The sequence below is a fragment of the Nyctibius grandis genome, chromosome 3 (genome assembly GCF_013368605.1).
Source record: "Nyctibius grandis isolate bNycGra1 chromosome 3, bNycGra1.pri, whole genome shotgun sequence".
NCBI lineage: Eukaryota > Metazoa > Chordata > Aves > Nyctibiiformes > Nyctibiidae > Nyctibius > Nyctibius grandis.
Window position 1 is genome coordinate 90,708,669 of NC_090660.1, and position 13,856 is coordinate 90,722,524.

The 13,856-nt window shown below is 40.3% G+C and overlaps 1 protein-coding gene across 3 annotated transcripts in view; it reads left to right on the top strand.

Annotated features, from left to right (window-relative positions):
• CSMD3 (CUB and Sushi multiple domains 3) overlaps positions 1-13,856 on the top strand; it is a 790,297-nt gene that overhangs the window by 758,886 nt on the left and 17,555 nt on the right. For all 3 annotated transcript variants that reach the window (XM_068397267.1, XM_068397268.1, XM_068397269.1), the window contains 2 exons: positions 6,334-6,445; positions 7,774-7,953. In XM_068397267.1, coding sequence (XP_068253368.1) covers positions 6,334-6,445; positions 7,774-7,953 — 292 coding nt within the window. The remainder of the gene's footprint in view (positions 1-6,333; positions 6,446-7,773; positions 7,954-13,856) is intronic.

Sequence of the window (13,856 nt, forward strand, 5' to 3'; positions counted from 1 at the left end):
ATCTGGAAAATAAATTGCTCCTTGGAAAGAAACAGCAGTTTTGAAATATTTCTTCAGATATATTGCTAGTAACATAGAAAATTGCTTATAGCACTTTCACCATAAGCTGTTGTAACACAAGATACTACTGAATTGAAGAAACTGTTTAGAACTGCTTAGATCTATCAGTCATATATGTAAGATTTATTACTTCTCAAACTTTTCCAACATATATTTTTGTAGAAATTCAGCTATTTCCCCCTACATTAAAGCCTGAAGGGAGCCAAAGGATAGTCTTAATTTAGAAAGGAAAATAGCCACATTACTGTAGTGGTAGCCCTGTGTTAGCTGTTGGGTTCTATTTTATGAAACACCATATGAAACTTGATCTGCAGATGTGAAGCAACCTTGCAAATAATCTCCTTCTGTGAATGTAATGCTTATAAAAACTTTAGTGTTGATTGAATTGTAAGATGAAATTACAAGAGAAGTGCTGTACTACCACAGTATAGCTGTCTCCATTAGCACAGTTGGCATAATCACTGAATCAATGAAAATGTAATTTAAGCCTTATTAGACACCACATAATTTTCCTGGTTCCTTCAGCTTCTCAGGATCCTGAGGTCTATGGCTTCAGCCTGGTGTCAGTGGGCGATGTTAGTGTCAGAATCTGGAGTGCTTCACTGGAAGGAATGTTGTTTTGACGTCTTTTTTCCTTCCTTTTTTTTTTGGTCTCTGTCATTCTTGATTCATCTGGGATTATTTATAATGTTTCTAACACACTTTTACACTACTCACACTGCAGCTCCACATTATATTTCAATTTAATCTTGTTGTGAATACTGATTTAGGATCCTGCCAACTATGCCAATTTATTGCAAAATGAGTGGAATGCACCTCACTCAAAAGAGGGAATTTGCAATATGTTTCAACAATATATTTTATTGATAACAAAGATCAATGGAAATTTGACAGTGGTTTAACAAGATTCAATGTCAAGGTACACTTGATTAATTACTGCATTGAGTTAGACTCGAGTCAGAATGATTCACACAGAGAGCAGAGATGCAGAAGGGTAAGGAAGACCCTCCCATTGAGTCACGAGGTTCAGAATGGACCTCCTTGCTTTCTAAACTCCTGATGGAGCTAAGGTGAGGTTAGATCTAATCTTAGACTTCGTCAACCGTTTATTTCTAATGGAATTACCTGTGCAGAGCTTATAATAATTCATATTTAATTACTCCCTGGATTAATAATATTTCATTAGTATTGATTCAACATATTATCAGTCACTTACCAAAGATCTACAATTGATAAAAGGTCTCTGTGCCTCGAGCAGCAACTTTGAGAGGTGTCCCAGCTCAAGGGGACATCACTGCCATGCAGCCACGCTGCCTAGCAGGGAGAGCTCAAAGAAGGCTCACTTAGGCTGTCATATTTATGGAATAAAGTGGTTGGCTCGTAGTCAAATTACATGCGATGGGGAAGATAAGCATGAAACTCCTTGCCACAACTTACTTTGTTCTTTGATAAATGAGTCTTGGAAAAGCCACCTGCTTTTCATGTGTCAGTCACATGATCGATTTTCCAAGCTCATGTACATCGATGACTCTACTCCTTTCTGGGTTTTCAGAGAACAGATTGAAACTTGGCCCAGCTATGGCTCAGGCTTTTACCTCCTTTGGAGCCTGTACCAAACTACTGCTAGTTTGGTTAAGGGGTCGAGTCACAACTCTATAAGGCACATTTCACCTGTGTTAGATACTTGTTCTTTTCTGCTGAAACCTGATTCTGTCCAGGTCTGCATTTCTTTAAGCGACTATGGATGAGGTGTTCACAGCAATGGGATCTCCAGCGCCAAGTCTGTGTCACAAGTCTTATCATACCCACACCTGTAGTCTTCTTCACAGTATCCTGTGTCTCCATTTCTCAAGGCCTTTGCTATCATTCCAGTGTCAGGACTGTATTTCTCTATACCGCATCACATAAGTGGCAAATAACTCATTCTGCTCATAATAGCTTCTTGATACTACTGTAAATATAAAGCTGTGGTTGTACCATAGAAAGATAAAGGAAGAATAAAAATTAGTCATAGCCACCTGATCACAAGAAAATTTGATGTTACAGCTAAACCAAATTTAAAAAAAACCCAAACAAACAAACAAAAAACTCCAGGCCACTCAAGACTCTTTCAGACAAAGGAAGCCTAGCAAGCCTCTGTTCAGAGCTCTTGCAAACTCAATAGCCTGTTACTAGTAATGGCAATACTGTATTACTGGACTACCAAACAAGATACAGCAAAGAATTGGTAAATCGTATTTTCATTCACTTGAAGAGAAATAACTGACATTCCTTTAGCCTCTTGATGCTCTGGCATGAATTGCTGGGGATGGAGATTCTTGTTAGAGTATCTTCATGTTCTTTGGTAAACAGAAATCTAAGAAAAAAACTGAATGTAGAGTAACTCATGAAAGTTAAAAATATCTTCTATTCTTATAAGGAATCTAAGAAATAATAAGGATAATAATTTATTATTGTTATTTTTATAATTATTGTACATTATTATTACATTATTTTGATAAAAAATAGTATCTAGAGTACTATCCTATTCTTTATAAATGGATGCATGTTCATATTTACGCATTTCCTTCTCAAATTACTACTTCTTCTGTTAGGGAATAGCAAATATATGGTCTTTGGTTCTTAGCAAAAGGAAAAGTTAGTGATGTTCATTTTGGGAATATCCCAGCCATAACTGACACTATAAAAAAAAGCAGCTATGGAACAGAGATGTTCAAGTAGTATACAAGGAAATATTTTTTTTTTCAGGATTGGATGCAAAAACTGTTGCACATCGAGCAATTCTTCCCTAAAACCAGATAGTACAGTGAACAAAGATATTTCAGCTGTTTCCTCAGCTCTCCTCACTAGTGTTTCTATTCAAGCTGTATAACAAAATATTCGAACAAATCAGAACATCTCAAGACTGGGAATTCTTTAAGACCATAGAAGGCTGTATTGTAGTGCCACTTGGTGCCTCTGGCACAAGAATATTGCAAAATAGACTTCCCAAAAAGTCTTTTTTAAATTACTTTTTAAAATTTTTTAATAAATAATTACATATTGCTTGTAAGCTTTTTTTTAGGAGCAGGAAGCCTCATTCTTTTTTTTTATTTATTCATTATCTTGAATAGCATGGAAACACTTCTAAAAACACCTTAATCACTTGAGAAAATTTTGGATTTTTGACGATACTTTCAGGGCTTACATATACAAACCTTGTGTTTCCCTAACAAGGATAAGAGAGGTGACATTCATTTTTTTGGAGGAAATAAGGAAAACAGTTTCACTAGTAGTTACTGTTTTGGATAGAAAAGTTGGTATTGCAACAACTGGTTGCAATATCAACAGTGGTTTGTTTTGAGTTTTGTTTCTTAGCTGTGGGGTTTTTTTTGGTTGGTGTATTTTTTTTTTAATTGTGGAATGCTAGCAACTCAACCTTTCCACTTACTTGGCAACTTGAGCCATTTCCTTATCTCACTGATATATCACTGGTTTGATGCTGAGGCAATCAAGCTTCAGTGAAGCCATAAGGTAGGGAGAGATGCAGTGAATACGGACAAACAGTGGAAAAAATTTCTATGGATTTCTTGGTTCTGCTCTTCAGATAACAGTTTTCCTTCAATATATCTGTCCAGCAGAAGACTCAGTTCATAAAGGACTATCCAAAGTAATGAGCAGGCAGCTAAAGAAGAGAGAGAAGTTACAGAAAATGGAAAAAACACACCTCCTTCCTTTTTTCACTGTTACCCACTGAGTCTTGAAGGTCTAAAGACTTTACGGACATGATTTTCCAGCCGTTTCAACTCACAAAGTATGAACTTTCTGTTCAGGCCATTCTTGATGAATAGAATTACAATATACTGAATTTTATTGAATATACTGAATTCATTTTTTTTTGATCTATTGACTTTTTATTCCTCTAAAGATATTCTATATAATGTCAAATTTATTTTAGGTAATATCCTACTAAAAAGTAGATGAAAATTTCAAGATTACAGTTATCTGGTTAGTTTAGTATTGCCCATATTTAAGTGGTATTGAGCTAATATATGAATGATAATCATATAATGAGAGCTCTGAAAAGAAGATATATTTTTTTTTTTAAAAAAAAAAAGAATGTAGCACATAAAATATTAATTGAAAATAAGTGAAGTAGTGTAACTAGGCAGTTAAAGCCGTATAGTAGCTACTTCTGGAGTTGCTATTGACTACTAAAGTTTGAATCTCTAGCTTAGTTGCAGTTTAGAATTAAATATGTAAGTAGCCAATTAACCTCCTTACCTCACTGACTTCCATAATGTCCAGCTACTCCATATCATAAAACAATTATATTTTTTCTTAAACATTTTATATTCAGGAAGATCATAGAGTCAATTTTGAAAGAATAAAGTGGAAAGAAAATTAAGTTCCTATTCAGATGTATATTAAGAAACTACATTTAACTGTTAAGCTGAGGTTTGGTTTTGGTTGGATTTTTTTGGTATGAGCAAGGGTGAAAGGGTCCTGGTTTTAAAGACAGTGTTGAAATATTGTCTTCCTTGACAGCTAAAGTTTATCAGGGCAGATGTTCCTTCTATAGTTGTGAATGGAGATTGCTTCAATAGAGGCAGATTACTGAAATGAACAAATCTTTCATAAGACTAGTATTTGTTGTAAAACAATATATTGATGGTGGTTGTTTTAACTAAGCTCTTTACCACACATAAAAGTACTTCTATATACGTTTGTTGAAACTTCTAAAACTTTTAATGTTTTCCACTTTGTGCTTAATTGTGAAAGTGATTTAGTGTATTTTCTTCAAAATCTTTTAAAAGGAATTTAGATAGTCCAGTAAGCACAGTAAAGAGGGAAAGAAAGGGAGATGGATTTTAAATTGTATACTGTGTTGATGAGTTACTATCTGTAGTTCATGGGTTATTATTAAATTTAATTTCATTCTGATTAGAAGCTTGAGCTGAAATGGAATAGTACTACGAAGTTTCAAATGACTATCAGTAAAATGCCGTTTCCCAGGACTAAACTTTTGTGAAAGAGTCCACATTTTACCTTTGAGCATCAATTTGAATCAAGTTTTATAAATTTAAACAAAATGATGAAAAAAATCCAAAACCAAAACCATAAATGTGCTGTCACATACAGTTCAAAGTTTTCAACTTCTTGTTTAAACATGAGTTGATAAATACATTTGTAGAGGTCACTGCAGAACAGTAGATATGATCTACGCACCTTAACCTTTGAGTTAACCACTTGCAGTATGTAACAAGCTACTCTCTGAATGATATACTTGTAATCTAATTTCCCTGCTTTTGATGGAACCTGAGAATTATTTGCATTTTATTATAGAATCATAGAATGGTTTCAGTTGGAAGGGACCTTAAAGATCATTTAGTTCCAACACCCCTGCCACAGGCAGGGACATCTTTCCACTAGACCAGATTGCTCAAAGACTCATCCAGTCTGGCCCTAAACACCTCCAGGGAGGGGGCGTCATCAATGTCACCATGACTGGACATGCTGAAAAAGTTACTTCATGTTATGTTTGTGCAGAAACTGTTATTGACTAAAGAATTCTATTTTCCTTTTTATGCAACACATACCCATAAAAAGAATGCTAATTAAAAACTCATCTCAGGTGAATTGCTATTGCAAATTGTAATGTACTTGTGTTCTGGTTTCTATTATCTGCATGGTTTAAAGAATGATTCTTTTTTACCTCTTGTCATCAAAAACAAAATTAAAATATTATAGGAACATTATAGCTTTGGAAGAATGAGACAGTGTTGTTGACCAGGCCTTGCGTGTTCTAATGAAATATTTCTCATTATAATTTGTGAATTCATCCAACATTCCACAAAGGGGGTCTAGTTCAGTAAAGGTCCAGCAGAATCTATTACCCATTTCAGCTCTGCAACTTCCTTGGTTAGCTGCAAGATTGCCTAACTGGCTCCTCCTCAGTTTAGAGCTAGGAAGCCACAAGAAGCTTGGTTTCCAAACTTTCAGTTCCTCAACTGTTCTGGGCCCAAAGCAACACACCAGAGAGACCACAGAAGATGAGGTTTTGATTCTCTTCCATCGAGGATTTCAATTTGGGGGAAAAGTAATTTTAATGAGAATGAAACAAATTTTTATTTTATATCAAAATGCTCTGTGAAATTAATTTACTTCCTACAGAAAGAGCATCACAATTTATTGAGCCTGTATTATGTGAAGGAGTTTGCTATCAAATTTGGAAAAAAACCCCAACTGATATTTCTTCATAAAAATACTACTGTGTTTTCTACTTTTCAACAGGTGGGAAATGTTGTTCAATTTCAGTGTAAAAAAGGACACCTGCTCCATGGCTCAACAACACGAACTTGCCTTCCTGATCTTACATGGAGTGGAATCCAGCCAGAATGTATACGTAAGTAAATGACAGATTTTTGATCTATCAATTTTTTATATAGGCTATTTAGTTACTGTAATATTGTTATAAAGTTAACTGAATTTATGTAGCTTTATTAACTTAAAGTTAATACAAATTTGCATTACGAGCTTACAGCAGCTAGAAATGTGATTTTGTGGGGGATTTTTTCTACAATAGCCTATAGAATTAAAAAAAAAAACAACACAATATAATGAGTATAACAGACAGCTCTTCATCCAGAGAGATGCTGAAAACAGTAAGTTTCTATCTAAGAGGGTGCAACCCTTCCAATGAAGAGAGTGAAAGACTTAGGAGGAGGTGGTGAGAACAGGACATGTAGGAAAGCCTTGCACAATCCTAACTTGTACTGGAGCAGATAGTTACAATTACCTCTCGTAAAGGGTTTGAGCTGTTTCACAACTTAGGAGCCAGGGTATTTTAACAAGGGGGACAAAAAGGTTTGTAATTGGAAATTTTTGATTCTGAAATGGAGAGAATCTTCTTACTTGGGTACAGGAAGTAGCATTTCATTTCTTAGATCTTTTACACTTTGGTAAATAGTGCTGATTTACTGGAAGCATAACCATGGTTAATCTTTCTAGTTTCCATCTAGCCAGCTGTATTTTTCTGGAGATAGTCTCACCTTATAAGGTCTGACCTTATAGAATCACTTTAGTGTATGGAGAGAATATCTACAGAATAAGACAGTGTTTCATTTGGTGCTAGCGTTCCCCCTAAGCAAAGACCAAATCAGTAGCTCAGTGTGTTGAAAGGTGAGCTCTGCTCTTGAAGGTATGCTGGTTTTGAGATAACACAAGACTCTTAGATTCTGGTGGTTGTTAAAGATATGAGTCATTTTACATGAGATTATGTATAGTAATTAATTTTTCTGCCTAACATTTAAAACTTGCCTCACCTACAATTTCTCCTTGACCTTTTGTAATGTTTTCCAAATGACCCATTTATTTACTGTTATTCAATACTACACAGATATTGTTAAGTCATGTAAGTCACAAGACATGATTGCTTTTAACTGTGATAAGATGTGTGCTGTTTGTGTTTGCATATGCAGACAATTAATTTAGCTCATGCAAGTCCATTTAAACCGATTTTTGATCCCTTGAAATTGAAAGGTCCATTTTCAAGTGTGTATTTACAGGCTCAGGACAGTAATTTATAGACTATGAAGTAATTTTTGATGTGAATTAAAAATATATTAATATATTTTTTGATGCTTTTTTCTTTATTAGTTACCTGTCAGAATGGGTGTAGATTATTTTTTCAGAAATATTTTGACTGAAAGATATTTTATCTTTTCTTTGTAGCTCACAGCTGTAAACAACCAGAAACACCAACTCATGCTGATGTTGCAGGAATGGATCTTCCCTCACTTGGTTATACATTGATTTATACTTGTCAGACAGGCTTCTTTCTGGCAGGAGGGTCAGAACATAGAGCCTGTAGGTCTGATGGCACATGGACTGGAAAAGTTCCAGTTTGTGAAGGTAAGCTCTTCTATTTCCCGCTATATCTCTCCTCTATTGTATTTCAGTGATTTTCTTTACTTGCAATCTAATAAGATAAGGCAGAATGGCAAGAAGAACTAGGAGGGAGAACATCTAAGAGGATAACTCTAATCCTTTGTCAGTTGTCTTTAATGGGACATATGCTTTCATGTACTTGTATTTCATTTGCATGCTCAGAGGTGTCAATTCCAGATATGATTCTGGAGGCCAAATACTTGGGTAACACCTGCTTTTAGACTTCTGACTGATTCAGTGTGGACTACATTCTCATAAGTTCAGTAAAGTAAGAATCTCTATGTTTTTGCACATACCTACTAAATTTAGATCAAGATAATTTTATTTACAAAGATTGTGTCAGCTGCAAGGCAACTATAACAGTTGCAATACTGCTATGATATAGTTGCTGTAATGGAAATATGGTGGGATGACTCACACAACTGGAGTGCTGCAATGGATGGCTATAAACTCTTTAGAAGGGATAGGCAAAGTAAGAGAGGTGGTAGGGCAGCCATGTATGTTAGGGAGTGTTTTGACTGTCTAGAGCTTAATGATGGTGATGATAGGGTTGAGTGTTTATGAGTAAGAATCAGGGGGAAGGCCAACAAGGCAGATATCATGGTGAGAGTCTGCTATAGACCATCCAACTGGGATGAAGAAGCAGATGAAATATTCTATAAGCAACTGGAAGAAGTCTCACGATTGTTAGCCCTTGGACTTCAGCTTACCATATGACTGCTGGAAATACAATACAGCAGAGAGGAAACAGTCTCAGAGGTTCCTGGAGTGTGTGAAAGATAGATAACTTCCTGACACAGTTGGTGAGGGAACCAATCAGGGAAGGTGTCCCACTGGACCTGTTGTTGGCGAACAGAGAATAGCTTGTAGGTGATGTGGTGGTTGGAGGCCATCTTGGGCACAGCAATCATGAAATTATGTTTTCAATTCTTGGAGAAGTAAGGAGCGCGGTCAGCAGAGTTGCCACCTTGTACTGCCAGAGGGCAGACGCTGGCCTGTTCAGGAGCCTGGTTGACAGAGTCCCTTCGGAGGCAGTCCTGAAGGGCAAAGGAGTTCAGGAAGGCTGGACATTCTTCAAGAAAGAAATCTTAAAGGCACAGGAACAGACTGACCCCATGTGCTGAAAGACAAGCCAGTGGGGAAGAAGACTGGCCTGGCTGAACAGACAGCTTTGGCTGGAACTCAGGAAAAAACAGAGAGTTCATGACCTTTGGAAGAAGAGGCAAGTGACTCAGGAGGACTACAAAGATGTCATGAGTCTATGCAGGGAAAAAACAAGAAGGGCACTAGAAGGGCCAAAGCCCAACTAGAACTTAATCTGGCTACTGCTGTAAAAGACAATAAAAAATGTTTCTATAAATAAATTAGCAATAAAAGGAGGGCTAAGGAGAATCTTCATCCTTTATTGGATGAGGGGGGAAACATAATGACAAAGGATGAGAAAAAGACAGATTTTTATTAAAAATAATCAGACATCTTGAGTCATTTTTGATATACACAGAAAAGTGCAGGATGTTAAAAGTTTCCATAAAGAACTTTATTGTGGTCTTTGATTTACTGCTTTGTTTCATTTTACAGAACTCCTGTAAGTTTCTAATTACAGAAGGAAAAATTAAAACACTCTGTCCATGAAGATAAGCAATAAAAGCCTTCAGATCCTTACACTATGCCAATACGCTCTCAGTAGCAGGCAGGATTAAAAGGTCTGAACATAAATGCAATAAACTCTTTTTATAACGAGAATACATCACTGGGAAATTCCACAAACATATGGTGTTAGTATTTACCAAGGTCTTGAAGAAAGCACACTGTCTCCACCCTTTATTGGGTGCAGGGGGAAACATAATCACGAAGGATGAGGAAAAGACTGAGGTACTTAATGCCTTCTTTGCTTCAGTCTTTAGTAGTAAGACCTGTTGTTCTCCAGATACCCAGCCCCCTGAGCTGGAAGACAGGGACAGGGAGCAGAATGAAGCCCCCATAATCCAAGGGGAAATGGTTAGGGACCTGCTGCACCACTTAGACAAACACCAGTCTATGGGGCCGGATGGGATACACCCAAGGGTACTGAGGGAGCTGGCGGAAGTGCTCACCAAGCCACTTTCCATTATTTACCAGCAGTCCTGGCTAACCGGGGAGGTCCCAGTTGATTGGAGGTTAGCAAATGTGATGCCCATCTACGAGAAGGGGCAGAAAGAGGGTCTGGGGTATTACAGGCCTGTGAGTCAGACCTCGGTACTGGGGAAGGTTATGGAGCAGATTATCTTGAGTGCCATCACACAGCATGTACAGGACAACCAGGCGATTAGACCCAGTCAGCATGGGCTTATGAAAGGCAGGTCCTGCTTGACTAACTTGGTCTCCTTCTGTGACAAGGTGACCCACTTAATGGATGAGGGAAAATCTGTGGATGTTGTCTACCTAGACTTCAGTAAAGCCTTTGACACCGTTTACCATAGCATTCTCCTGGAGAAAATGGCTGCTCATGGCTCGGACGGGTGCAATCCTTGCTGGGCGAAAAACTGGGTGGATGCCCAGGTCCAAAGACTTGTGGTGAAAGGAGTTAAATTGGTTGGTGTCCAGTCACAAGTGGTGCTGCCCAGGGCTCAGTATTGGGCCCATTCTCTTTAATATCTTTACGAATGATTGAGTGCACCCTCAATAAGTTCGTAGATGACACCAAGTTGAGTGGGAGTGTTGATCTGCTTGAGCATAGGAAGGCTCTGTAGAGGGATCTCGACAGGCTGGATCGATGGGCCAAGGCCAGTTTTATGCTGTTCAACAAGGTTAAGTGTCGGATCCTGCACTTGGGTCACAACAACCCCATGCAACATTACAGGCTTGAGGAAGAGTGTCTGGAAAGCTGCTCAGCAGAAAAGGACCTGGGGGTGTTGATCAACAGCAGGCTGAATGTGAGCCAGCAGCATGGCCAGGTGGCAAGAAGACCAACAGCATCCTGGCTTGTATCAGAGATAGCATGTCCAGCAGGACTAGGGAAGTGATTGTCCCCCTGTACTTGGCACTGGTGAGGCCACACCTCAAATACTGTGTTCTGTTTTGGGCCCCTCACTATGAGAAAGACGTTCAGGTGCTGGAGTATGTCCAAAGAAGGGCAATGAACCTGGTGAAGGGTCTAGAGCACAAGTCTTATGAGGAAGCAGCTGAGAGAGATGAGTTTGTTTAGCCTGGTGAAAAGGAGAGTCAGGGGAGACCTTATCACTCTCTACAACTATGTGAAAGGAGGTTGTAGTGAGGTGGGTGTTGGTCTCTTCTGCCAAGTAACAAGCGATAGGACAAGAGGAGATGGCCTCAAGGTGTGCCAAGGCAGGTTTAGATTAGATATTAGGAAACCTTTATTCAATGAAAGGGTTGTCAGGCACTGGAACAGGATTCCCACGGAAGTGGTTGAGTCCCCATCCCTGGAGGTATTTAAGAGACATGTAGATGTGATATAAGTCTGTTGTCAGAGGATGTAGGGAGGCAACTAGGAAAGCTAAGGCCTCCTTGGAATTAAACCTTGCAAGAGAGGTCAAGGACAACAGAAAGGGCTTCTTCAAATACATTGCAGGTAAAGCCAACACTAGAGGCAATGTAGGCCCACTGATGAATGAGGTGGGGGCCCTGGAGACAGAGGATAAAAAGAAGGCGGAGTTACTGAATGCCTTCTTTACCTCTGTCTGTACTGCTGGAGGCTGTTCTGAGGAGTCCCAGACCCCTGAGGCCCCAGAAGAAGTCAGGATAGGGGAGGAGTCTATCTTGGTAGATGAGGGCTGGGTCAGGGACCAATTAAGCAATCTGGACGTCCATAAATCCATGGGCCCTGATGGGATGCACCCGCAGGTGCTGAGGGAGCTGGCGGAAGTCATTGCTAGGTCACTCTCCATCATCTTTGCTAAGTCGTGGGCAACGGGAGAGGTGCCTGAGGACTGGAGGAAAGCGAATGTCACTCCAGCCTTCAAAAAGGGCAAGAAGGAGGACCCGGGTAACTATAGACCAGTCAGCCTCACCTCCATCCCTGGAAAGGTGATGGAACAACTTGTCCTTGGTGCTGTCTCTAGGCACATCAAGGAGAGGGGGATCATTAGGGGCACTCAGCATGGCTTCACCAAGGGGAAGTCATGCTTTACCAACTTGATAGCCTTTTATGAAGATGTTACCCGGTGGATAGATGATGGTAAAGCTGTGGATGTGGTCTATCTCGATTTCAGTAAAGCGTTTGAAACGGTCTCCCACAGCATCCTCACAGCTAAACTGGGGAAGTGTGGTCTGGATGATCGGGTAGTGAGGTGGATTGTGAACTGGCTGAAGGAAAGAAGCCAGAGAGTGGTGGTCAATGGGACAGAGTCCAGTTGGAGGCCTGTGTCTAGCGGAGTCCCGCAAGGGTCGGTTCTGGGACCAGTTCTATTCAATATATTCATTAATGACTTGGATGAGGGATTAGAGTGCACTGTCAGCAAGTTCGCTGATGACACAAAACTGGGAGGAGTGGCTGACACACAGGAAGGCTGCGCAGCCATTCAGAGAGACCTGGACAGGTTGGAGAGTTGGGCGGGGAGAAATTTAATAAAATATAACAAGGGCAAGTGTAGAGTCCTGCATCTGGGCAAGAACAACCCCATGTACCAGTACAAGTTGGGGGCAGAGCTGTTGGAGACCAGCATAGGGGAAAGGGACCTGGGGGTCCTAGTGGACAACAGGATGACCATGAGCCAGCAGTGTGCCCTTGTGGCCAAGAAGGCCAATGGCATCCTGGGGTGTATTAGAAGGGGTGTGGTCAGCAGGTCGAGAGAGGTTCTCGTCCCCCTCTACTCTGCCCTGGTGAGGCCGCATCTGGAGTATTGTGTCCAGTTCTGGGCCCCTCAGTTCAAGAAGGACAGGGAACTGCTAGAGAGAGTCCAGCACAGAGCCACGAAGATGATTAAGGGAGTGGAACATCTCCTTTATGAGGAGAGGCTGAGGGAGCTGGGTCTCTTTAGCTTAGAGAAGAGGAGACTGAGGGGTGACCTCATTAATGTTTATAAATCTGTAAAGGGCAAGTGTCAAGAGGATGGAGCCAGGCTCTTCTCAGTGACATCCCTTGACAGGACAAGGGGCAATGGGTGCAAGCTGGAACACAGGAGGTTCCACTTAAATTTGAGGAAAAACTTCTTTACGGTGAGGGTGACTGAACACTGGAACAGGCTGCCCAGAGAGGTTGTGGATTCTCCTTCTCTGGAGACATTCAAAACCCGCCTGGACGCGTTCCTGTGTGATATGGTCTAGGCAATCCTGCCCCGGCAGGGGGATTGGACTAGATGATCTTTTGAGGTCCTTTCCAATCCCTAACATTCTGTGATTCTGTGATTCTGTGACCCTAGACCCTGCGGCGTCCCGTGGGTCCTCTGTTGATTCTTGGCAGTGGGTACGCGCATGGTGGGGCAAAACGACCTCTTTTATAGAGATTTTTTGCACAGTCATGCTGACGTGGAGCTGCCAGTTACAGTTCGCACCACTCACAGTCCCGAGGGTGTGACAGGTCCAGTTCCCGCGCCGTAGGATTGGCTCATTCCCAGGCTGTTGCCCGATATCCCGGATGGGTCTCTCCGGAGGAAGTGGAGGGTTGCAGGACTGCAGGGCGGGGACGTCACTCACCCCAGTCGGCGTCTAACTTCTTGCCTCAGAAAATGTCGTCAAGGTCAGGTAGTCCTGTACCCCAGAAGATGGCATCTGAGCACATGGGATAGGACGGTTTCTGAGACAATGATGAAAAGAAAAAGGGGGACAAGGAACAGATCCCCACACAGGCCAAATGTGATTCATGGGTTGTATTTTGATCCAAGAATTTTCTGTTGATTGTATTGAAACAAGTAGTATTAGCTGTCCTATTT